This window comes from Exophiala aquamarina (assembly GCF_000709125.1).
Source record: "Exophiala aquamarina CBS 119918 chromosome Unknown aczIA-supercont1.20, whole genome shotgun sequence".
Taxonomy (NCBI): Eukaryota; Fungi; Ascomycota; class Eurotiomycetes; order Chaetothyriales; family Herpotrichiellaceae; genus Exophiala; species Exophiala aquamarina.
Genome location: NW_013550568.1, coordinates 308,154 through 333,903, shown reverse-complemented (window position 1 = coordinate 333,903; position 25,750 = coordinate 308,154). Strand labels below are relative to the sequence as shown.

Below are 25,750 nucleotides of genomic sequence, written 5' to 3'. Positions count from 1 at the left end.
TTATCTGGCAATGCACGAAATGTGAACCCCCCCGCCCCCCCTCCAATGTCCATCGCAAGGGTCGTCTATAGGCCAGAGAACTGTGGTGTCCAACCTAATCGCCAGTAGGGTTCAGGCTAGACCGGTTGAGATCTGCCGATTCTCGCTCCCCTCCACGTGAACGGTTGCAACTCTATCTCGTACTCTCTTTTGCTTCTGTTGTGCCAATGCGTAACATAAAGTGAGATGGGGTGAATCCATGCGGTGTCGCCCACATAATCGCTGCCAGACTTTTTCTTCGTCCTTAGCATGGCTCTTGTGATAGCTGTCACGGCGTTATTTTAGATTCGACACGACCGATAAGACGGAGATTGAGGATAACATAGCTCGAGGTTGGCCTCGTCTGACGAGCATGCATTCACGCAGGTTAGATCCATCTCTTAAAAGCTGAGTGTCTAGCTGAGTCACGATCCTACAGAGGCAGCAACAGGGACTTTGGCGATGACCAACGCGCCTATTTCCAAGCCCTATATTATGGTGTGCTAGATCAGTATGGGTTGTTGCGTCCTAAGTGTTGTCCTGCCGACTAATTCTTTCCAAGGCGCGCATCACAATATGATAGTATTTTTGTGTTGCCCGACACTGAAACGGCTAGCCCCAGTGTAAGAACGCCAGCGAAGAGACGGGGACATGAGAGTTCTGACCATAAAAAGTCCGAAGCAATAGACTCAAAAACAATCGAGTCCCTTGCAGACCACCAAGGCAAGACTTTATTCGAGACGAACCTCGAGCTATCACCCTCCAAAATCGGCTGCTCTGGAGGAAACTTGCCGATGTTTGCAGGCCCTGAGCCTGTCTTCCAGAAACAAGACGAAGACCCATCCCATCCCCTACTTGAGGACCAGATCAGTCCTCCACCGTTGTCATTGCCTTCCTCCTCGGGATCTGAACAGTTTGCATCGCCTGATCCGGATGCCTTGGAATTTCGAAAGGTTCGATCAAAGGCGCACTCAAAAATCAATACCCAAGGCAAGACGAATCCTTCTTTTAACACGATCGAACCCGGTGGATCGTTAGTAGGTGGGTCATCGAAAATCCGTAAAGGCTCTGCGGGCAAGCCGCTGCCGAAAGAGCCATCCAAAGGGGCTCCTCACCCTAACCAACATGTTCGGGCCCAGGAAGGACCCCAGTCAAATATTAGGAAGACCATATTCGTGCATCGCAAGTCGCTTTCCTCCGAATCATTTGCAGGAATTACTTACACACCCATATCTTTACTGTCTCTTGACCCGGCTGAACTCATCTCTTCTGTTTGCAGAAGCTATGCGATAGATCCTGATTCGATTGATCCAGTATCCATCTGGCACGATCCGCACACCGGCTTGCATGGTATTGTCGATGACGCATTTCTAACGAAGCTGGTCAACGACCAAGATATTGTTTTTGATGTTTGCCCCAACACAGGTGAGTTCAAATCATGGGCTCTCGATATAGAAGATCTCATATTACGTGGTTTGATTCAACGCTGACATCAGCGTTTCTAGAAGACGCGGGAGCAAACGACGCCAGCCCGGTCAATCTGCAGAAAACGAGACCATTCATCGTATTGGAGATCTGAGACACCCACCCAATCAATGTAGACGCAAATTCATTGGGTGCTAGTCTCCAAGTGGAGTTCCAAGCCTGGTATCAGTAGATTCCACAGATGAATCGCAATTTATTGTCGCTGGGGGTCCAGGGGATGAGGCGGACACTCAATTCCGAGTCAAACCGTCGGTTCGACCAATACTAGCTTTTGTGGATTGTCCGCTTTCGATGGCTGTGGCTACTGGATAGACATGAGCCTCCTGACAGTTTCTTCGGCTACCACGACCAATTCGATCATTGATCCAATTCGCATTCTGCAAAAAGTTCACGCCAAGAGATTGACCTCCGCTTTCTATCAATGACGGCAATATCTGCGATACATTCGCGATAGCTGTCGACAGTTCCAGGTTCTTCTAAATTGATTCAGGGTTATAAAGCGGAAGGACCTGAGCAGAGAAGTTGGGTAGAGCAAGTTTCTTCCAGTTGAGAGTATTTTGAATCAAAGACTCGCTTGTTCAAGATGTCGACGTTCCGAAAGCCTGAGAGGAACGATCACTTCTGGTTTGAGGGCATTTCACTATGTGTGGGTCAAAGTCCGTGACCGTTGAGCAGAATGGATTAAGAGAACCACGTGATATGATACGACAGTATTCATCATAGCAGATTACTACTTCTGTGCTTGGCTATCAACAATCTCTTACAGGGTGTTCACTCGCAATTCCTCGTACCACTCTCACGCTAATAGTATGATGGTTCGTGTTGAAAGAGCCACGAGGCCATTCGAGTCCTGTTCCACCGTCTGCGTCTCCTCGCCTGAGCGCGTACTGTTTGGGACGCCGGCGCCCCGATCTTCATAGAAGATTCTTATCAAAGCAGGATTCGCAAAGCGATCCAAATCCAAGTCCATCCATCGAAGCCATCTGGCTGCCTCTTTACAATAGTCGCTCTCTCAATCTCGGAGGCCTTCACAGTGAATGCTCAACATCAATGGCTGTTGGCTCAAATCTTAGGGATGAGCCGTTTGTTTATTTGGAGTTGTCCTTGTCCTGTGATAGCTTGCTGGCGCTGAGCTGCTCCCTCACTCACAATCCACGTTTTGACGCATTCAACAAATCTATCGATCTGATGGATAGTATTCCCAGCGTGTAAGCATACTCTTACACGCTCTGTACCTTTTGGCACAGTTGGAGCTACAACAGGTCGGGCGATAAATCCGGCAGACTGACAGTGGGCGGCTAATGTACGGGGTTTCCGAGTAAGTATGGCAAAGATAGGTGAAGACGGGCATGTTTCTGGAAGCGTCATGAGTGGAACAGTTGGAGAAATCCGTACAGTCTTTAGCAGCTCCGATAAAGATTGGAGCCGGGTGAAGAGGTGGTCAATCAGAAGGTAGAGGTTTGCCGCAAGCTACTGCCATCTTAGTGAACGCCAAATGGAACAAAGGAGGACCAAAATGCTCACGATATTTGTCTTGCCAGTCTGAAGCCAAACATAAGCATTTTTGATCCCGACAAGACTGGGATAGGACATGAACGTTGTGTAGATCAAGGGACGAGCATAATTGATGAGATATGAACGAATCACATCGGAGCAAAGGATGATAGCTGATCATGCTTTAGTTAAAAGGGCTCATTGCGTCCGCGAATTGCATATCACTTACCACCACTGGCGCCCAGGGCCTTGCCAAAAGTATGGAGTCGAATGGGAACCCGATTTTCAAGGCCAAGCTCACAGACTCGACCTGAGCCATTGGGACCATAGCACCCGGTTGCGTGTGCCTCATCGACAATGAGATAGACATTCCTTTGTGGGCATATCTCGTCTATGACATTGACAATCTCTGCGAGTGGTGCCACATCTCCATCCATGCTATAGACTGATTCAACGGCAAGGAAGACAGCTGCCTGGGGCCCGTTCGAGAACTGTCCCAGAATTTCGGCCATGTGTGAGACGTCATTGTGTCGGAACGATACTTGAATCTTGCATTTACTTTGCCTCATACCATCATGGACACTGGCGTGTATGAGTTCGTCGTAGAGAATTACGTCTTCCGCACTCGGGAGGAAGCCAAAGATGCTGACATTGGCGTCAAATCCCGAATTGGTTAGCAGCCCGTTTTCTGCACCATGGAAGACTGCGATCTCCTTTTCGAGAGCTTCTGCAAAGACCGAGTTGCCATCGAGGAGCCTCGAGCCAGTTGAACCCAAAGGCCCGACCTGATCATTCAGAAGCGCTAGGTAGTCGGTTTTGTACTCATTATTGGTCGATAATGAGAGGAAATCATTTGATGAAAAGTCGACTGAGCCAGCCGGGGTCGACTTGAGAGTTCGTAGTCGTGACTGACCCTTACGCTTCTCCAGCAGTCTTGATAGACGCTGTTCAAGATGGGAGGGTGCCATGCCTTGGCGGATTGAAGAGATGTTAATTTGTGAGCTGCCTCGGATAAAAGTCGGGTAGCTCAACAAAACAATAATGAGCAGGCTCTAGGATGAATCGAAGGGCAAGAACAGGGGATTATATAAATTTTGAAGTAAGACGGCAAACTCCACTAGGTCAGCTAAGTTTAACGGAAGCTGTCGTTCAATCACAAGAAGACCGAGGCAAAGCCAGAAGATTGAGTCGGCGCAGGAAAATTGCTGATGGGAGGTTGATACGATGAAATTCGGTTGATGGATGGCCGTGGCTGACCTGCCAATCGGAAAGTCGGGATTTTCCGGGGCCGACAGCCTTGGCAGGCACAGGAAAGCTCTAAGTGGGCCACCGGCAACGACTATGTCACGTGTGGAGACCCAATACTCAACGACAACTTTGACGAGTACGAGCAATAATCCCGAGCCATCTCTAACGCCTGTTCTCCGTTTCTCTTCCCAGAACCTCGCTTTCTCGAGTCATCATCGATCATCTTCGTGATGCTTTGGAAAGACCTCAAGGTATGGCAGATCTATGGCGCCAATACAGATGTCGGTAAGACAATCATCTCGACCCTGCTGTGTCAGGCTCTGCGGCGGCGAGCACAACAAAATGCACTTTTATATCTGAAGCCAGTTTCGACCGGCCCGCAAACTGATGCCGATGATGGGTAAACTTCTCTTGATCGTCTACCACCACTTTAAGCTGAAAAACCTATAGACATCTTCGCCGTTTCGTCCCAGGTATTGTTTCCAAATGCATATCTCAATTTTCACAGCCGTTGAGTCCACATCTTGCTGCCGAGCTGGACGGAAACAACACGGTACGAGCCGTGATTCCAGAATTCTCCAATTGGCTGTACTCACCCTTTGCAGATACCGAGGTCCAACAACACAATTCTTGCACAGATCAACAAGCTCCTGAGCCAGCACAGCCAATCTGGTGGAAGATATGCAATCTTAGAGACTGCTGGCGGAGTGCTTTCTCCCGGGCCATCTGGCGCTGTTCAAGCAGATGTGTACAGACCATTGCGCCTTCCAGCCCTTTTAGTCGGAGACAGCAAGCTCGGAGGAATTGGGACTACTATATCTGCATTTGAATCACTGCACGTTAGAGGTTATGACGTTGATTCGGTGATTGTCTTCGATGACCCGAAATGGGGGAACCACGGATATCTCCAGGAACACTTCTCAAACCACGGCATCTCGACACATGCAATTCCGCCGCCCCCTTCAAGGCAGGATAACTCCAGAGATGATGAACTAGCGCTCTCAGAATACTACGAGACATGCTCGACCTCGCCAGCAATCACCAATATCGTGGATCTCCTACAGCAGAAGCACTTTTCACGGGTCTCAAAGCTTATCTCGTTACCCTCCCAAGCAGAGGCCGTGGTATGGCATCCCTTCCGACAACACGGTATCCCACAGAACATCATCGCCATCGATTCAGCATACGGCGACCATTTCCAAGCATACAACGCGGAGACCGACCCGGCATTGACTGCACCGCCAGCCCAGCAAACCACGACTGGCCTGACACCACTAGCAGCCATACCAACAGCCCAACCTCTCCTAACACCCCTTTTCGACGCTTCAGCCTCCTGGTGGACACAAGGTCTCGGACACGGCAACCCCGAGCTAGCACTTACAGCAGCTCACGCTGCCGGCCGCTACGGCCATGTCATGTTCGCGAACGCGATCCACGAGCCTGCACTAGACATCTCTTACAACCTCCTTCGCACCCTCCAGAACCCACGCCTCAGCCGAGTCTTCTTCACCGACAACGGTAGTACTGGAATGGAAGTCGCCGTGAAAATGGCACTACGCGCATCATGCCAACGGTACGGCTGGGCCAAGCAAGACGGAGTTGGAATTCTCGGCCTGCAAGGCAGCTACCACGGTGACACGATCGGCGTGATGAACTGCTCAGAACCGAGTGTCTTCAATGAGAAGGTCGATTGGTACAACCCGTGGGGCCACTGGTTCGAGCCTCCTTCGCTATTGATGAAGGATGGGATCTGGGAGCTCTCAGTCCCAACCGACGTTGCATCGGCCGATATGTGTGCTAATCCTCAGATCTTCACTTCCATAGACTCGGTGTTTGATTTCGAATCGCGACATGAGGATGCGGAACGCTATCAAACGTACATCAAGAAAACATTGACACGTCTGGTCAAAGAGGAAGGCCGCCGGTTTGGAGCTTTGATTCTAGAGCCGCTGCTCATGGGCGCGGGAGGCATGATATTCGTGGACCCACTCTTCCAACGCACCTTGATCACTACAATCAGGACGAATCCTGAACTGATAGGAGTCTCTGAAAGTGATACCAGCGATCCAGGGTCTTGCTGGTCCGGCATTCCCATAATTGCCGACGAAGTCTTCACAGGCCTCTACCGACTCGGACGGGCAAGCTCATCGTCATTCCTGGCATCAACGTCCGATCCCAAAACAACTTCGGGCCCCCAACCTCAGTCGAAATTTCAAACTCAGAGTCAGCAGCCCCAGGTACCAACTGCCATCGCACCAGACATCGCCGTGCACGCTAAGCTACTAACGGCAGGCCTCCTCCCGCTCGCAATCACGACAGCGAGCGAGGCAATTTTCCAAACTTTCCTGTCCTCCTCCAAGACTGACGCTCTGCTGCACGGCCACAGCTACACAGCGCATGCCGTGGGATGCAGTGTGGCGAACACAGCGCTCGAGGAGTTCCGCAAGCTCGATCGCACCGACGGAGCTTGGGAGTGCTTCAAACAAGCTTGGAAAATCGACCTTGTCGATGTCGGCCCTGACGGTGCAACAGCACGAATCGCAGATACGGAGCCCTCTCCCTCTGCAAATTTATATTCCTTCTTCCCACCACCCTTGTTGCACCGCCTCTCACACCATCCGCGACTCGCCGGGTGCTTTGCACTTGGCACTGTGCTCGTGCTGAAGATGGCGGCGCCATCGGGCTCAGCGGGCGGGTACACGTCGACGGCGACAACGGCGCTGCAGGCACGACTGTTGACGTCGCTTGACTCGGAGCATGGCACTAGCTCTGCGATCCATTCTCGTGTGCTCGGTGACATCATCTATTTCATGACTAGCCTGACGACAACGCAAGAGGGCGTGGAGAAGCTGGGTCGGATGATTCTGATGGCTCTGGATGCCGAGGAGTGAGATGAGAGGGTTGGTATGAGCGTTTAGCTGGGTGACATCGTGTAGAGCGCATTCACCTATGGCACCGTGCTCACTGTGCCAAGATAATAAACTGGCCGAGTCGTTGTCAGCTGGCTACAAATTTCGATTAACAGAAAATGCATGCTGGTTGGATTCATTGAACATCGATGCAGACTGGTATGTTTACCTAGGGATCAGCATTTGGGTGCCAGTAGGAATCATACATCGCCGACCTCCACAACTGCAATAATACTCCCGGTCAAGTCAGACAATTTGCCATTGAAACTCCTAGTGCCCAGGGAGTCACAACTACAGACATTCTAGCTTCAGTACTTCACTCTTCACCACTAGGGCATGGATCTCTAGGAATGCGAAGAATGTTTAGAAACCACCATCTCAGGCCCATGTAACGTGAAGGGATTGCAAACGGCCCCTGTCTTCGGCTTTTTCTTCGCCTTTTAGGTATTGTTCTTCTGCCACCTCTTCTTCCGTGGTCACACCTGTGCTTTCATATAGAAGCCCGTTCTCACCGACATATCGAAATTTGACTTGATGATGCCGTGGAGCATAGATGTTGTACAGCCGTGCAACCCCTCTCCTACAGAAAATCCATAGTAAAAATCCCCCAAAGCTGGTGTCAATAGCTATATCATCGATGATATCATCTTCAACCCGCATCAGCCTAGCGCCTGGAATCTGGACTGGCCTTGTAGGTGACGTTTGACTCTTACTCGAAGGGGTCGGACTTGGATCTTGACGTTCCATCAGCGTATCTATAGGCAGGTCACTTTGCCCGATAACACCCTGGCTCTCAGCGCATAGATCGAAAGATTTGCGGGGATCCTGAAGATGCTCAAGTAGATCGCGTGGCACGTTGTAAAGCATAATAGTTCCATCCTGCTGTGCTGCCACAATACGAACACCCCATCGAAGGTCTTGGCCAGCGGTGTATCTGCGAGGAAGAGCTCGTTCGCACCCCTCATCCATTGCGTGCGGCGGCGCAAAAAGCACTTTACGAACGAGCTTTGTCGGCCCCCCGAGTGGAGCGTCGACCCCTAAACACAGAAGCCCGTTCAGAGGATCCGTGAATAGAAGATGCTTCCCATCGCTGAGAGGAACCGCACGATAATGATCGCAATCGACAGTACGCAGCACACCTTGAACCTCTCCACTTTGTCTGCGGATTGGCATCAAGGAACTCGACCGTTGCCCGGTCGAAATTGCAGCTGTTGGAACTGGAAGGTTGCCAAAGGATAGTCTTGTCATGCTCTGGCGCCGCCCTTGCAAAGAAGATGTTTGCCAGTATTTCCACTTGCCGGAAGTGCTGTCGCTTCTGGTCAGCGCTGCTGCTCCAGGACCAATTGCACTCGAGATGAGCCTTAATTTTCTGCGCGGATCGATATTTTCTCTTGCCGGAAGGAAGAAGAGGAAATCACTTGGTGCAGCCAGAGGGAACCATCGACTCAGATCCCCCCCTGTCAAAGCATCTACCCAATGAAGCTCTACGCCCATGCGGCATCCAAAGGCAAGGCATTTGCGGTTGGGACAGATAGATACACTTCTTGGTTCGTCATCTGGGCTTCCGAGATTGGTATATAAGGCGGTGGCATTTGTCTCGATAGGAATGCTGTATCTGCGGGATCCACCTTGAAATTCTGCTGCAGAAACACAGTCTGCCGCGCCAGCTTGCCTTAAAGACTCATTATAGTAGGAGGGTGGAATTGGCACCGTAGGTTGTGATGGGGAATCACTGGAGAGAGCTGTGTCCCCAAAGGCAAGTTGTAAGGCGCTTGTCGAGTGGAAATCAGCGGTCGGCATGGATAGGTTCAGCGCAATATCTCTCGACACAGGGCTTGAAGCCGAACTTTGAACGTCTGCTTGCATTCCAAGACTGATCGGCTCCCCAGAGCTTTTGCGGTAGCGAGTTTGTGTCATGTTATCGACCAATTCCCACAGCATGCCTTTGCGCCCTGAAAGCAGGGCTGCAACTGCATATCTTCCGGAGCTCGTGTCCATACTGACTTTTAATACTTGAACACCAGCAGCTAACTTCACAATTGGTTTGATTGTATGGCCTCGATTGGAAAGACCAAAAAGTGAAATGTACCCAGCAGAAGTGACCAGAACAAACTTTCTGCAAGCAGAAACGGTGAAATGGGATTGAGTTGCATCACCATTGCCTGACTCGAGGATTTTGGAAAAGCCTATCTCTTCTATGAGAGATACCCTGTTTGCGGAACTTGTACCTGCAGTAGTTCGACCATGCCAATCTGGCGACAGTCTGCTTTCGGTGGCCAGCCTTCTTCCGCATATCCATTCTTGATAAAGGCGAGAGAAATCCACGGGTTGCCCATGATTTTGATCATCAGGTAGATTCAAGCGGGGCGGTACAAAACCCTCCGGCGAAGCTTGTAGACGTAGGTCTTCCTCAAAGGCAGATTTGCAACAACCAAGCCTTAGCATCTGTTCTTGAAGCTTCCGATCCTGACTAGCAAAGTACCATGAGGCGCATATGTGACGTGCAGAATCAAAGCCACAAGGCAAGAGGTATCCCAATATTTGCTGTACAAGCTCACGTGGCAGGCGATAGAAAGCAGGGAGGTGTGGCGGAGGTAGATCTTGACACCACTGCCGACAAACCAGGCGCAGGAGCTTGTACTCGGAAAACGAAAAATACCCTAACGTGAGTTGAAGGACAGCATGAGGAAGAGTGGCATAGGCACTGTGACGGCGGGTCTGAGCTGCATTATTAGAGACCGATCCGGAACCGCTATTCTCATCGCATTTAGGGAATACTTGAGCATGTGATATCCTTGCAAAAGTGTCGCGATGTCCCGAAAATGCGTTAGGTCGAATATATGCGCTGTATCCCGAAGCTGTAGAGCTTTTCCTGGATTGGTGATCACTGGCATCGCGGAAGGGATTCAGGAAGAGGCTTTGCTCGTTGTCACTAGTGTCGACAGGTGGTGCTCTTTGGTTTGGCACGGACCAATCACGTGAAGATCTTGTGGATACAACATCACCATCGGGGAGGGCATGTGTACCACCAACTTGAGTAGTTGAAGACCGAATCCTGTTATCACTAGAGGTCCTCTGATGGTCCAAAGAAGGAGTAATATGAGCGCCCTCACAACTACCATCATAGCCTTTGGGATCAGCATCAGTGGATATATCTTTTGCAGGAGACCAGAGTGGGAATTGCAGTCTCGGGAGATGACCAGAAGAGTTCACTTCTTGATGAAGTATGAATTCGGAGCCAGTGGAATGACAATTATCGGGTGAACGCGCTTGAGGACTGTCGCTGATCCAAAAGTTCCGAGGTTTTGTACTGCAGGACATTGTGGAGGAGCCTGTGGAGTGACAAACATTTCGTCTGCTCATCCCTTTCATCTCCTTTAAGCGGAGTTGAAGAGGCTCATCATGCTCTGAAAACCTGCGACGGCGAAGCTCCAACCGGGTCCCAGAGCTTGCGCTGCAAACCCCTGCTCCTTTCGAAGTCGAAGCGAAGTCAACGCAAGGACTCGACTTGATTGTGAAAAATGTTGCATTGCACAGTGATGCAGCTGACATCTGATCGGTTCCAGTTCGGTTAGGCTGTGGCACGAGGTTTTCTTGTACTGTGAAGGGTCTATTCATCTGATAGTCCATTGTAGGGTTGAAATCGTGTATCGAAGCGATCCCTTGGGAGACAAGGATTTCCAGAGCCAGGCTTACAAACTGCCAGCCCTTAGACAAGGGTTTCGGCTATAAGATATCAAGGACTGAATGTCAAGGCTAAGGAGATAGATGCAAGAATAGGTGAAAGATGACGATCAAGAGGCTGGAAGGATGGAAATGCAGAGTAATGCATGGCCCACAGGTAAAAGTCAGAGGTGAGAATGGCCGGAGTCGCCCTTGCCATTGTCATAATTGACTCAGACTGGCAGTTGCATGATAAAAGAAAACATTATGTAAACAAATAGGATGAGCCTTCCTTGAGTCGCAAGATTGGAGCTTGATGATTCAGGAGTCAAGGAGGCCGAAGATTCAAAATTCAGCTGAAAGAAGTCTACCTCTTCGATATTTGCTGAAGCACAGCAGGCGAATTGACTTGCGGTTGAACATAATATATGCTAGATAGGCAGGTAATATTATGATTATGAGAGTGATATGAACAGTGACTGTCGCGTACAGGGTATCTTACGGAAAAGGCAAACCGAAAGCAAAACACCCGCTGCTCGGTCTAATGGACAGAATATACAGTCCCGCAAGAAAGGGAAACATCTGGGTCACGCCTCGGGTATCGGACGCCCATGACCGGGTTTCCGTATCCAAAGAGTTTCCAATGGGGAAACCAAATTGGGGTTGATGTACCGGAGACCGGTCGTCGCATCCGTATCGACGTGCAGACCATGATCAGTATCTCTATCCCAAGACGATTCTGACGGTGTTGTCAGTTCAGGCATGGCATCTTTGTCAATGCTGCGAAGAGCAATGAAGCGCATAAGAGGGACGTATGTGTGGTGGAAGTAGACTGTAAACCAAACTGTGCTAAAAAGAACAGGTGCAATGAAAATTGATGCTGTTAATGCGCCTCGAAGAGCCAAAATCCCTGTCATCGCAACTTGGAAAAGAACCAGGCCGGTGATGATTCGATCACAGATCATAGGCCATGCCCTGCCAGTTGAGTGTTGGCGATGTTCCATGGCATACAGTAATTGGTATTTGTGGATGAAACCACCAATCAAAAAGTATACCAAGCCGAACATGGTGATCATCCAAGATGCAGGAAGAACGCTGTAGACAATACAAATGATGAAGATCAACATAGTCTGAGGTAGGTAAAAGCCGTAGCTGAAGATTGGTGGTTTCGCAAGTTCGTAGTAATCGCGAGGAGTCTTGGCGCTAATCAGGTAGAAAGGATACAAGGCCACTGCACCAAACTCTAGGAGCCTGAAGGGGAATAGCCCAAAGCCCTGGAGGACAATGAGGTTGACATAGAAGGGTGACAATTGCTCCAAGGCCTTTGCCACTGCATACATGATACCTGCAGTGTCTCGTAAGATATCTCGAAGATCCTGCCAGAACTCGAAGAATGTTGAGGCCGAACCCCAAATCGTGAAGACAATGAAGAGGTTGAAAAAAGTGAAGAAGAAATTCTTCGAGATGACCGACATTTCAACATCGCCTTGGGATGTCATCCCCTGAAGGTTAGACAGCCAGTCGTATAAATAGGGAACAGCCAGGGACAAGAGCGAGAACAACAAAGTTGGCAGGCCAGTCTGAACAAGTGACCGAAGGATTTCATGGTGTTCCAAAGCTTCCGCCAATCCAGGAAGAACTTGATCAATGACCTCAATACTGAGCAAACCAGCAAGTGGGGCAACAAGAACGGCCCAGAAGATGGTCAACAGACCTATGAAAACCATGATACCCCACGAGCGCAGCATTCGATGATTACGCGAGAGATAGGTGTTCTTCCAGACAACGTCGGCCGGTGGCGGTGCGAGCGAAGTCAATAGCTGGCCGGGCTTAGGGTCGAGGATTGCCTGAACAGCCATTTGAGCGGCTTGAGTTGACTTCATCGTAACGAATGCCAGTGGGGTTGGTTGAAAATCGGAGTTCCGTAGTGCGTATATCCTCTCGTCAAACATTCTCATCCTCTCTTCGTGATAGTCAATGGCATCAATTCTTTTGGAGTATATCCTGAGTGGGCCATAACGAATTGTGATGGTGGGACGAGGACGATCCGCAGGTGTAGCATGTGCTTCTTCCATTTCGGACCTTGACAGGAGAGCATCTGCGTCTTCACCGTCCCCGATAGAGTCTTGGGGTCGATGATTCGAACGGTTGTGACGAAGTGAGTGGTGGTGCCCAAAGTAGGATGTCCAAGCCTCTTCAAGTTTGCGCAAACACTGCATGCGTCTGGCCATAATGCTATCAAGCTCATGCCAGTTCCGGCAAAGCATAACACTGTCAACTTTTCCTATCTGCAAATCCTCCACAACCTTGGTAATGGCCGCTTCCGATCTCATGTTCGTTGGTATGCCAGAAAGGCGTATAGTCCGGTCAGTGATTGTGGACTGAGTACCAAGATAGGCCTGTCTAATTCGGATGAGGTTTTGGGTCTCCGCAACCAAGAGGTAGATCGCTAAGCCCGTAAAAAAGTAGACAAAGACGACATACATCCAGAGGTAGCTGTCATCCTTCTCGAGGTGTGGTTTCTGGGGCTTCGTCTCATTTCCAGCGAAGAAATTGTAGAGCTCAGGGTCGGAGCCATCGGTTGAATTCGAGGGAGGAACAAGGGGCGTGAACTGACCGGTATACCTGTAGTTGACTGGGAGGATTATGGTGAGGGAAAAGAAGAGAGTGACAGACAAGTATTTAATGGCATAGCGGAAAAAGGCAAGGAAGGCAAAGGCGTCAAGGCCGGCAGAAGCAAGAACCTCCTCTTGTGATATACTGTAAATGACAGGGATCCAGCCAAACAAGGTCTTGGGTAGCTCCGGTAACCGTGAGGCAGCGTTGGACTGTTTCTTGCGAGCATGATATAGGCTTGTCCATCTCGGGCGCAACAGCTGAAATGGGCAACTGGTAAGTAAAGGTCAAAATGGGTCAAATGGTCCGCAACATACACAGAATGCGAAGAAAGCGCTCAAACCAAAAGCAACCGAGATAATGACTTGGAATTTGAAGCCGCGCTGATTGGTGTTCTTGAATTGGTCGCCCCAGGAAGGATTCTTGGAGACATTGAGCGACATCAGGGACCTTGCATGAAGATGGTCTACGGGGACCTCGGTCACAGAAAATGACACGAGGTGTAGAGCGCAAAGTATCGTGCAAGGTGGTTGCGTCAAGACGGGAATTGGGCTCTCGCAAAAGAATTGAGAATTGATGATGTATGTACTCTATTTGGAGGATGGAGGATGGAGGATGCGCAAGGTGCGGCACGTGGTCCTGGCGCATTGGTAGATGGAGAATCGATTGTCCGACGCTCTGACAAAGTTCCAGGATCTCGGTCCTGGAAAATAGTTGATCCTGCTTGCGTCACGTGCCGCTTTCTTCACACAAAATGCAATGCTCTCCTGCTGGTGCCAGGATCATCAAGACCTCTCGTCCAATCAGCATCCTTGCAATCTACGCTTTCCAAAAGCTTCAAGCTCGACTTCTCTTGAACCCGCAGGTCAATTCACAGTTCACTTCAGCCCAATCCACCTGCTACCAGCACCTCCACCACTCCCTTCCCTCGCCAGACAGCACCCCATCATCTGTCAAGAGCGCAATAAGGCCTCACAGACAAGATGATGGCCACGTCGGCAATCCGTAGTGCCAGTGCTCCGTTGAGGGTAGCTACACGAACCGTGGCCCGCAAGACCACCACGGTCAGTTGTCTGTTCCGACTTCTTTCGTTCGAGTCGTACTGACAAATATTAACAGCGTGCCGCCTCTTCCACGTCGTCTGCCTCCACGCCGTCTCCCTTATGGATCACCGCAGGGTCATCCGCTGCAACTGTAGCTGCAGTCGGTTCCATTGCTTGGTACTACCACCTGTTTGGGCAAGAGGTTTTTGCTATGACACCGGCTGAAGAAGGGTGAGTTCAATCCACGAAACCCTGAGCTTGGAAATTGCTAATTCTGCTCCTCCAGTCTTCACCCAACACAATATCCTTGGGAACATCAAAAATGGACAAAAACATTCGACCATGGAGCGTACGTTTACCCTCAAAATGCACAGAAAATGCTAGGAGTGAAAAGATAATTGACAATTCTTGCAGATTGCGAAGAGGTTTCCAGGTCTATCGTGAAGTGTGCGCTGCTTGCCATTCGATCAAACGTATTCCCTACCGGTCACTGGTGGGCAATTTCATGACGGTCGATGAAGCCAAGGCAATGGCAGAAGAGAACGAATATGATACTGAGCCCAATGACGAGGGTGAGATTGAGAAACGACCAGGAAAACTTTCAGACTATCTCCCCGCCCCCTACAAGAACGACGAAGCTGCTCGAGCTGCGAACAACGGAGCCCTTCCCCCGGATCTATCCCTCATGGTCAAGGCTCGACATGGTGGTTGTGACTACATCTTCAGTCTGCTCACCGGTTATCCCGAAGAACCCCCAGCTGGTGCCCAGGTCCAATCCGGTCTCAACTTCAACCCGTATTTCCCCGGAACTGGTATTGCTATGGCCCGTGTTCTCTACGATGGACTAGTCGAGTATGAAGACGGCACTCCCGCTACAAGCTCGCAGATGGCTAAAGACGTGGTTGAATTCTTGAACTGGACCGCCGAACCCGAGATGGACGAGCGCAAGAAAATGGGAATCAAAGTTTTGATCGTTACCTCAATGCTATTCGCTATCAGCGGTTGGGTTAAGCGATATAAGTGGGCGCCCATCAAGACAAGAAAGCTCATCTATAACCCTCCTGTACAGGGCCAACGCAGGCAATAAAAACACGCAGACCCGAAAGACCAAAAACTAAAACGCGAGCACAGGTGTGTATGTGAGAGACGTGGATGTTTCTTTTATGTTGCGAATGGAGCAGAAGACGCGAGGCGAGGCTACGTTTTATCACAATGCAGAGTGATCGAGATGGCTGGATCACTTATTGTTTGTAACAATCAAAGACGTATCATACAAATTTTTCATCATCAATCATTGTTATATGCGATCTTTCGCGTTTCTTTGGTGCTCTCCCAGCATGTCTATCAACTCCTCGCATGGTTAAGCGTAAACGTCAGGGCATCAACATAGAAGGTCTACTCATTGGTCCATCCGCATCGATGCAAATTCCACGCCCGTCGGATAATATCGGATGGTTCACTCATGCCCAGATCCTAGACTTGGATATTCTCACACGGCTCTTGCTACGTCCCAAACTCCTGTAAAACCCTCTTCCATAAATCTGATCTCAATGCTTCCACAACTTGACGACCTTATCCTTCCCGGCACTCGCAACACACTTCCCATCAAGACTCCAATCCAAAGCATATACCTCGTCCTTATGGCCAGGCAGGTCCTCCTTGAGTTTGCCCACGCGCACATCCCACACCTTGACGGTGGTGTCCTTGCTCGAAGACGCCAGCAGCCTGGAATCACTCGACCAGGCAACCATGTACACCGCGCCGACGTGGCCGCGCAGCGTGGTCACGAACTTCCCGTCTCGCGCGTCCCACAGCTTCACACTGTTGTCGAAGCTCGCGGACGCGATGCGCGTGCCGTCTGGCGCAAAGGAGACGTGTAGGACTTGCTTCTGGTGGCCTAACAGTCGGGCGATCGGCTTGATGCTTGCGTTGGAGGAATCAGAGATGGACGATGGGTCCCAGAGGAAGATCGTATTGTCGTCGGATGCGGAGAGGAGTTTCTCGACGAGTTTACCTTCGTGACGGGCTGCGTCTTCGAAGCGTGATTTAGCTTTTTGGATTTTCTCTTCCACGGTGTCTGGAACTTTGCCAGTGTGGTCGTGGTAAGCGGTGCGGAGGGCAAAGTCCGTCGAGAGCGCTAGGTGATTGACCCAATGTGTATGTGTGGCTAGTGTATGGAGACAGGTCCATGTTTTGGAGTTCCAGATCTTGATGGTCTTGTCCTGGGACGCGGTGAAAATGCGGTTGAAGCCACCCCAGCGTACGCAGGTTACAGAGCTTTTGTGGCCGGACAATGTCTCCTCTATCCGTCGCAGAGGGACATCCCATACCCGGACTGTGCCGTCTTTCGAGGCAGAGGCGAGCCGTGGTTTCCCTGGCGCTTGGTTATGATAGGGTTCCCATGAGAGGCTGGTGACGAATTTGGAATGTCCTTTGAGGGGCCCTCCAAGAGGTTCGCCGGTTTTTGGATCCCAAAGTCTGATTGTGTTGTCCATGCTTCCAGATGCAAGAATTCGTCCGTCTGGTGACCACGCAACTGCGAGAACCCAACTTGTATGGCCTTTCAGGGTATGGAGAGGGGTGCCGGTATCACAGTCCCATATTCTTACGGTGTTGTCTCCACTTCCGGTCGCCATTCTAGACGATGCCTCGGGGGAAAAGGCTGTGACCAGTATTGCCTCGCCATGCCCTGATATGGATGCTGAGCATCTCGTCACTGCACGAACCCGGAAAACGGCTTGGGGAATAAATTGCAGTATAATATTGTCTTCGGTAGTTTTGAACCCGGGTCGAAGAACAGAGTGGTAGATGTCCGATCCAACATCGAGGATCTCTGGATCGGATCCTGCGGGACCTCGATCATTGCGAAAGAAGAAACGGTACGGCAGGCGCTCTTCTGGTTCCTAACATACATTAGCAAACAGGACTGGAGATGTGGACTGGGCTTCGTACATTTCCTTGTATTGAATTTAGCAACGCCTCCAAGTTCTTGACAGTTGCATCTTTGACAGGAACAGCGACTACCGACCCAGCAGGTTTCCCGGTACTCTGATCGACAAACTGCACCCGCACACTCCCTAGGTCATCAGGTATTCTAGCGTCTTCGGCGGCTCTTTCTGCTTTCTCAACGGAAGCCAACTTCTGGCGCTTGCTAGGAGGTGGCGCTACAGTCGCCATGGCTGATCTGAAGTCCGAGGGTGCCCGTGGTCGTTGGCTCTCGAGTCAAGGGTTCAAGTGTATGAGGTCTCTATCTGGCTGGCCCTGGCCCTGGCCCAAAATTTATTTTGCCTGAACTCCGCAAATTGCGGGGGACAATAGGCGAGGAAGGCACGTGACTAGAGGTTGCCGGCAAAGCTGCCTAACTTACTCCACGGGGAACAACTATTTTCCAGCAAACCTCTGTCTATATTATGTACGACGAGAACGAACTACAACAACAACACGACGGGCTGCGTTGAGATTTGATGTCTGCACCGCCCGACATCACTATGTCCTCCCCCTCAGGGAGTATATCTACCAGTGGTAGAATTATCACCAGTAAGCATGCTTCTAGGCCCACCACGTCTAGAGGATACAGTGCAAGTCGATCACGCCCGAGGACCGCAGCAACCTCGACAGGCTATGACGATAATGAAATTATATGTGCCATCAGCGAATCTCGTGGTATATCACCCACTGTCGGCCTTTCATTTGTCAATCTCTCTACTTGTGAAGCGGTTCTTTGTCAATTTCCCGACACGCAAACATATGCCCGAACGTGCCACAAACTCAAAGCGTTTAATCCTTCCGAAATCCTGTACATGTCTACCGCCGCTGATTCGAAGCTCATCTCGATCGTGATCGAGAATCTGGAGGTAGAGACAGCTGATATTATGATGACAAATATTCATCAAAAGTATTGGTCGGAAAGCAGTGGCCATGACTATGTGCAACAATTGGCATTTCCGGAAGACTTGGAATCACTGAAGTTGGCCATTTCCGGGAGCTACTTTGCTGTATGCTGTTTGTCGGCAGTATGTTCTAAATGGTGCTGCTTCTGTTTACAGCCACTGATACTGGCAGGTCATGAAATATGCAGAGCTCGGTCTCAGCACGACGTTTGTTCCCCAAACTCTTCGAATCAAATACGAATCCTCCGAGGGATCAATGATGATCGATCCTTCCACCATCGCATCGCTTGAATTGATCCAGAACCTGCAGAACAATAAATGTCGCGATAGTCTGTACGGACTCTTGAATGAAACCTTGACTCCTATGGGTGCCCGTTTTCTCAGAAGCAACATCCTACAGCCTTCGACGGATGTTGAGAAAATCAGAAAGATACATGAAGCTCTTACTGAACTCACTACCAAGGAGGACCTGTTCTTCTCTGTTCGCTCAGGTATTTAGGTGTTCGAATCAAAGAATCTGCTAACCAGAAGCAGCGCTCAAATCATTTGTCGATATTGACCGTGTCCTGGCTGCTGTTGGTACACTCTACCTCTGCTTCACAAACCAACTAACTTGAATAGTTTGTCATCATTCCAGCGCGCCTTGACTTCCACTACATGGAACAATCTGTCAACAATGTTCTCATGCTCAAAACATTTGTGGACTCAATCAAGCTAGTCTGGCAGGCCTTGACTGGGTGCCTTAGCGAAGAACTGACATCGATACGACGGGTAAGCCATCGACATTTCCGGTTGTGTCGTGATCTTAATCGTGCAAAAGCTCTGCGAACCAAAAAGCTACACTGATGTAGAAGAGCTGATCAAGTACTGCCTTAACGACGACGTTGGGTATTCAACCAAGCCTACAGAGCTTCGCAACCAAAGAGTCTATGCTATCCGAGTAGGGAATGTTTCCTTTCTCCACATAGCCGCGTCTGACGAAGCAGGCCGGGGTCAATGGCTTTTTAGATGTAGCACGACAGACCTTCACAGAGATAGGCAAGGACGTATTCGACCTAGTCAATCGGATGAGTGGTAGGCAACCAGCTTACGACTTCAAGGTAGATATACTGATCCTTTCCAGACGAGACCGAGATCGACCTCGAACTCAAATTTGACAATGCTCGCCAATATTACATCCGCGTCCGTGCAGCAGACCTTCAGAACCGCCCTCTACCCGAGATCTTCATCAACACATTCAAGCGCGGCAAATTCATCGAGTGCCAGACCCTGGACCTGATCAAGATGAACCAGAAAATGAAAGACGCGCACAACGAGGTCATCAACATGAGTGACCATAGCATCCAACAGCTGATCGACAATGTCCGCACCAAGATCCAACCCCTATTCAAAATTGGCGAGGGCATCGCCATACTCGACATGCTTTCCTGCTTTGCACAGCTCGTCACCACCAACGACTACGTTCGACCAGAAATCACGAGCGATAGAGACGGGACCCTCGCCATCAAAGCCGGCCGACACCCAATTTCCGAGAAAATCCTACCCGGCAATAGTAACGACCATCCGACCTCCGCAGCCGACCGATTCGTGCCCAACGACGTCTTTGCCACGTCCCAGACCCGCTTCCAGATCATCACAGGGTGCAACATGAGCGGGAAAAGCACGTACATCCGGAGCATTGCACTGACAGCAGTGATGGCGCAGACCGGCTGCTTCGTCCCGGCGACTTATGCCTCAGTACCCATCATCCACAATCTCTTCGCACGCATTTCAACCGACGACAGCACTGAGGCAACCGTGTCGACCTTCGCTGCAGAAATGCGCGAGATAGCGTTCATCCTCCGCAATCTAACGAGCGGCTCCATGACATCGCAAAGTCTCGTACTCGTCGATGAACTTGGCCGCGGCACGTCAACGACAGATGGTTTGGCCATCGCGATCGCGATCGCAGAAGCGCTCATCGAATCCCGCGCCTTCGTCTGGTTCGTCACGCATTTCCGAGATCTGCCACGCATCCTCGCCGAGCGCGCCGGTGTCGTTAATCTGCATCTCACGGTCGACATTGGCTCAGACGACCGCGACCCCTCCGACTATACTCACACCCAACCTCAAACCCCAAATAGCACCCTCAAAATGCGCATGCGCTACCGCATCGCCGACGGGCCCTCGTCATCGCGCTTCTACGGCCTAGCGCTTGCACGGGTCGGCGGGCTGCCGGATTCCGTGATCACGACAGCCACACAGGTGAGTCAGCGACTACATGAGCGGAACGAGGCAAGAAAGCGCAACCCACGCGCCACAGCGGTGTTACGCAGGAGGAAGCTGGTGTTGAGCCTGTGGGAGCAGCTGCGCCAGGCGCGGGCGAATGGCAAGGGGATGCCGGCTGGCGACCTCAGGGCTTGGTTGGAACGGTTGCAGGGTGAGTTTCTCATCAGGATGAGGGCGATTAACAAAGAGGTGGAGGCGGCGGTGGGGTATGAGGAGGGGCATGAGACGGAGGTGGACATCGGTTTCGGTGAGGAGGGGGGTGGGGAGGTGAGTGATGGTGGCAGCAGCATGGTTTTGGCGGATGATGCTGATGCTGATGATGCTGATGGACATCTTTATGAGATGCGTGGTGCTAGAGGTGATAGTCTACTGCAGGAGGAGTAAGATGGCAAGGTGCATTGGCGTTATAGGAAACCACTCGATGTTCACATGTGGTACAGATCGAAGGGCATGCTCTTTGCCATCAACGGGGAAACGGGAAAGGAACAGGGGAGTAAGATCGGCATATAGAATCACGATCTCATTGTCTCGATGCCATGCATAGCTGCTTCATCCCAATCTCCATCATATCTACGCTGTCCAAATAACCAGTCGTCCGTCCACGCCACTAGTACTAAACCGGCGAACACCGCTGGCATTCCCCTCGAAAACACGGATAGTGTTGATAGTATTTTGATGCGTGGTAGTCAGCTGGGTATCATCCTTGGTCTTGCCCTTGAGATCCATCTGCCTGAACATATTGAGCGCCGATTCCTCCCTCTGTCCATGCCCTGGTCTAGCCTTAGCTTCCACCGAGCCTGCAATGTCCCAGCCTTGCTCGCCGCCACGGAACCGGAAGGCTTCGCAATCATACCCTGCGGCAATGATCTCGGCTTCACCATTCCAGATCAGGCTTGTGAACGGCAGCGTCTGCGTGCTGATGTTGATGATGGCTCGGGGTGGCTGTTCCGGCCCACTCGGATAGACAACCGTGATGCTACTATCATGACTTGCGAAAGCGAGTGCATCGCCACTAGGCGAGAACGAAACGGCATGTACCCAGCCAGCGGACTCGTTGAGGTATTCTCCACAGACGGTGTTGAACGGCAATCGCTCGCCCCAGACGCTGGCCTCAGGTCTGGCGTCGATGCCCTTGATGAAACCAGAGAAGACTCGTGCGTGGGAGTCGGTCGATCCTGCTGCGAGGAGGACGGAGTTGGGATGCCATGCAAGCGTGGTAATTGTACTGCGGATGGGCTTCTTCAGGTGCTTGGAGACCCACCAGTCGTTCTCTTCTTCAAAGTAGCAGACTGCGATCAATCGGGCGCCAGACCCAACGGCAAATTTCTTCTCGGAAGGTGACCAACGGACGAAAGTTGCGGCACGGTTGATGCGCAAAAGGACGAGCGTTGGTTTCCATCCCTGTGGAGAAGGTTCCCAGACGTAGGCATTTCGGTCTAGTTTGTAGGCATCAGCAAAACGGAATGGGCCGGGGAGGATCAAATGATGTTACGCACCCTGCGAGCAAGTAACGATCATGCCGCTGTTGGGGGCAATGTCGACACTAGTCACGGTCTTGTCATGGCCCTTGAGCTCGTCGTGAAGTACAAATTTGGAGCCAGACTTCTGATACAGTTCGACATTGTTATCTCGTGCGACTGCGAGAGTGTGGCGGTCGGCGGAGAAGGAGTGGTCGGCGATAGGGTTGTGGAAGAGGTGGTGCACTTCAGGACCCGACATTATGGGTACAGGGGCTTGCGATAGGAGTAGCTCTCTACTACCGCCGGGGTTTTGCAGGAAGAGGTGGTGGGATGAGTGCGGATGAAGTGGGATGGATGCAATTGAATGGATGGACCAAGATGACGTGGATCGGCTAATTCTCGGCATTCAGCCTTGTCTTGGCAAGGCTGCGCCTCTTTAATGCACCAACAATGTCATGACAGTGAAACATACTTGCGGACTATGAGAAGTTGTGATTTCGCTATGCTATCAGGGAGAAAATTGGTTTGAAGAACTTCTGCCTGATTACGAATCGGTCCAAAACCCAGCCAAGTACGGTTGGGAAACACTAGTAGGGAACATCTCAAATGCTGTATCAAATGGCATGGCTAGGTCGCCCATCTCAAGTACCGAGGGAAATTCTCCTACTATAGCAAAATCTTGTGGAAGTGCCTACGACACGTCCGTCAGCCAAAAGCTCCGTCTCAAGTAGAGGACCTACCATGTCGACCGCTTCCGCCGCCTGGGGCTGAAGCGCTTGAGTTTTCTGGTGCGAAAATGATCGGAGGATTCTGTGCAGCCATAAATCAGCATAGTCTACGAGTACTGAAAGGTCTATTACTTACCCGGGTATCTCTGCAGGATCTCCAAGTGCAACCTCCTTAAGAATGAGCCTCATGCGATAGAGCTTCTGAGGGTCATGAACGGCAGGCTCGTCAGCAGTGTCGAGAAATTCGTCCGACAGTTTCGCAAAGAGTTCCCGAAAGGGTGCAGCGACTCCATATGTTCTCGTGTATACAGCTAATGTACTAGAACACGCAATTATAGCTCGCAAACTTCGTCGGGGTGCCAATATTGTTGGCATTACAGCCAGACATTGAAGTAAGGTGATGCCACAGAGAAATGTCTGGTACAAGCCAACCAGGGAGTGGTGGGTTTGTGGACTGAGATTTAAGGCTTCTGCATTCTAAGATGGTTAGCTGAGGAGCTCAAATGAGTTCTTATTACTTACTTCACATGCCTCTGCCGATGACTCTGCGCATCGAAATAGGAGGTCTCGTTCAACTACCGGCTGCATCAGAGCAGGACGCATGGCAAGAAGTATTCCCTGCAGGTGCATTGCTTGCACATGCTCCGCTGTCTGCTGTGGAAATCCTGGAGGATATGATGGGGGCACTCTGGATCTCGCTTCATCAAGTGCCCCAACTAGGTCCATGACATTTTCATAGCTCGCAGGAGATGAATGAGGTCCGTAAAGAGTGGTCCTGGAAGAATCAGTCTGGGCCAGGCAGAAATTGCAATTTATACATTATTCTGGCTTTCAGCCTGTACAGCTGAAGATGATGCAACGCACAAGTTAACTGTTCGACCTTCAGTCAATTTGCTGCACTAACATGGACGCCAATAACTTACTGTCGTCATGTTCTCGTCGTTACCGGTTGAGTGCCCTGCACTTTGTTGGGACTGCAAAGTGCGGATGTATTCAGAATCGGTACATGTCACATCAACATTTACAGGTAGCTGTATTAAGTCAGCACTAATCACTCCTGTCTGAATAGGATAGACCAGACCTCAACATCAATATCCATTTCTTGAATCCCAAATGGTCGTTTGGTCATGGTAGATGACAAGCTTCAAAATGTCAGCTCAGAGACATCACCAACAGAGGCTTAATCGTTTCACCGACCAATCGAAGCAATATATACACCAGAAGAACCGCTTTCTGAGCTCAATGGAATAAGGGTCGAGGCCGCTGGTCAACTTTGTTATTTTGCGATGACATTCTAATTCGATGCATAGGCGCATGGTAATCCCTATAATATGCCTGTGTTCTTTTAAGCCTTGCACGCAGCACCACTCTGAAACACTTACCATACCGAAGGGCCACCCTAAGATTGTGAAAACCTTAGTACCAATAATTACCTGGGGCCGGATGTGCTTACAGTGACTCGGAATTGATATTGCGTCAAAGTAAGTAACGCTTGAACAGTGGTCAAATCCTGACCCTTAAGAACAGCATTAAGATATTGGAGAGCACGAGCACAGTATGCCTTGGATGTCTGTCAGTATGCTTCAATTCATAGAGCGCACTCTTCCACACCTTTGGTGGGTGCTCTGGGTTCGAAATGAACACAGCGCCGATTGCATAGATAATCCAGACAAAGTAAGCACCTATACACCCGACATTGTGAGTACTTCTTACAGATTCCTGGGCAGCAACTCACCTATCTGTGACTCAACTTCACTGTCGTTGGATGCATAGCAGATATGTTCCCGCTGCCGATGCCATTCACGGACCCTTACCCAATCCACTATACAATACCGTGCTTGTGTATAGACGTATACCGTTTCCACCATACGGTCAGCTATATGTTGTGAGGGGAGGTCGGGCAGAGTTCGAACGTCCATCTCAGGTGCGGATGGGCCGCCTTGGAGGATGTTGAACTTGGTAATGCCACCGGAAGATTCACGCATGCGACCATTGTTTCGTAGGCTCCTGTGTTATTGATTAGAACCCCTCAATATCACGAAGGTGTGACTTGCGTTTCAACTAGCTGTTTGATATCAGTTATGTCCGGTATACCAGGGCATTCTCACCTCTGTAAACGTGAATCCCCCATTCTCGCCTTGGCTTGTTTCCGAGACGATGGGGATGTTCCCGAAACTTTGGTTTGAATCATGCCTCCCACCTTCGTAACTCGATTCAACTGGAAAGCGGTGAGGTCAGTCCACGCACCAAAATGCAAAAGACGCCAAAGCGGATGACCAGCGTATTGTTGTACCTTGCGAGCCATCACTTATAAGAGGAGACTCAGGATTTGCAACACGTAGCTCGGCTTCCAGAGAAGCGACCCGGTTTTCCAAAGTGGCAATATACCTGCATTCATCAGTCAATTCATTCGACCACATTATTCTGACGGCAACTACTCTGCTCCTCTAGCTATCCCGTCTGGAGCTTGATCGAACTGACAATCTGCATCTCTCATTAGCTTTGAAATTTTCCAGTCAATCAAGCACGAACCCGATTTTGATTTGAGGCACGCGACACATTGCCTGTGCTTTATTCAGCGTGTTCTTCTAAGATAAAGCTACATTTTGCTCACTTGTTGCTCTTGCCAAAATGGTGACATTTGAGCTTTTTCAATCGGCAGCGTTGACCTGTTGATGTGTCGTTAGAAGTGTTGCTGCGCCAATGGACGTGAACCAAGCTCACAAGCATGTGTGCTCCGACGGCTTCCACCGCCGTTCTCGGATCGTTGTTTCAGCCCATAGCGCTCAATCATGGACTGCTGCGCGCTGATGGCAGAAGTATTTTCCATAACTAGCCTGAATCAAGGAGGAAGAGGATCTACCAAGTAAAGAGTGGCAGATAAGCTCGATTAATGAGCCCCAGGGTGGGGGAAGGAGCGGGGATTAC

At 50.5% G+C, this 25,750-nt stretch overlaps 8 protein-coding genes across 8 annotated transcripts; 3 read left to right on the top strand and 5 right to left on the bottom strand.

Annotated features, from left to right (window-relative positions):
- Positions 1–2,565: 2,565 nt before the first annotated feature.
- Positions 2,566–3,965, bottom strand: A1O9_11991 (uncharacterized protein; the record flags this gene model as incomplete). The annotated part of the gene is made up of 3 exons (XM_013399137.1): positions 2,566–2,973; positions 3,028–3,170; positions 3,227–3,965. 3 exons carry the CDS (start codon positions 3,963–3,965, stop codon positions 2,566–2,568), a joined length of 1,290 nt encoding a protein of 429 aa, XP_013254591.1.
- Positions 3,966–4,475: 510 nt separating this feature from the next.
- On the top strand, positions 4,476–7,136 carry A1O9_11990 (uncharacterized protein; the record flags this gene model as incomplete). Its single annotated transcript, XM_013399136.1, has 3 exons — positions 4,476–4,645; positions 4,696–4,798; positions 4,851–7,136. The coding sequence occupies 3 exons, from the start codon at positions 4,476–4,478 to the stop codon at positions 7,134–7,136; spliced, it is 2,559 nt and encodes an 852-aa protein (XP_013254590.1).
- A 396-nt stretch (positions 7,137–7,532) lies between these two features.
- Positions 7,533–10,475, bottom strand: A1O9_11989 (uncharacterized protein; the record flags this gene model as incomplete). The annotated part of the gene is made up of 1 exon (XM_013399135.1): positions 7,533–10,475. The coding sequence occupies one exon, from the start codon at positions 10,473–10,475 to the stop codon at positions 7,533–7,535; it is 2,943 nt and encodes a 980-aa protein (XP_013254589.1).
- A 929-nt stretch (positions 10,476–11,404) lies between these two features.
- A1O9_11988 (uncharacterized protein) lies at positions 11,405–13,876 on the bottom strand (the record flags this gene model as incomplete). Its single annotated transcript, XM_013399134.1, has 2 exons — positions 11,405–13,693; positions 13,751–13,876. The coding sequence occupies 2 exons, from the start codon at positions 13,874–13,876 to the stop codon at positions 11,405–11,407; spliced, it is 2,415 nt and encodes an 804-aa protein (XP_013254588.1).
- A 540-nt stretch (positions 13,877–14,416) lies between these two features.
- Positions 14,417–15,563, top strand: A1O9_11987 (cytochrome c1, heme protein, mitochondrial; the record flags this gene model as incomplete). Its single annotated transcript, XM_013399133.1, has 4 exons — positions 14,417–14,497; positions 14,553–14,707; positions 14,763–14,825; positions 14,891–15,563. 4 exons carry the CDS (start codon positions 14,417–14,419, stop codon positions 15,561–15,563), a joined length of 972 nt encoding a protein of 323 aa, XP_013254587.1.
- A 460-nt stretch (positions 15,564–16,023) lies between these two features.
- On the bottom strand, positions 16,024–17,653 carry A1O9_11986 (uncharacterized protein; the record flags this gene model as incomplete). Its single annotated transcript, XM_013399132.1, has 2 exons — positions 16,024–17,379; positions 17,429–17,653. 2 exons carry the CDS (start codon positions 17,651–17,653, stop codon positions 16,024–16,026), a joined length of 1,581 nt encoding a protein of 526 aa, XP_013254586.1.
- A 311-nt stretch (positions 17,654–17,964) lies between these two features.
- A1O9_11985 (DNA mismatch repair protein MSH4) lies at positions 17,965–21,018 on the top strand (the record flags this gene model as incomplete). Its single annotated transcript, XM_013399131.1, has 7 exons — positions 17,965–18,471; positions 18,539–18,857; positions 18,901–18,941; positions 18,988–19,137; positions 19,187–19,306; positions 19,353–19,440; positions 19,490–21,018. The coding sequence occupies 7 exons, from the start codon at positions 17,965–17,967 to the stop codon at positions 21,016–21,018; spliced, it is 2,754 nt and encodes a 917-aa protein (XP_013254585.1).
- A 186-nt stretch (positions 21,019–21,204) lies between these two features.
- Positions 21,205–22,353, bottom strand: A1O9_11984 (actin like protein 2/3 complex, subunit 1A/1B; the record flags this gene model as incomplete). Its single annotated transcript, XM_013399130.1, has 2 exons — positions 21,205–22,070; positions 22,131–22,353. 2 exons carry the CDS (start codon positions 22,351–22,353, stop codon positions 21,205–21,207), a joined length of 1,089 nt encoding a protein of 362 aa, XP_013254584.1.
- Between the last annotated feature and the right edge of the window lie 3,397 nt (positions 22,354–25,750).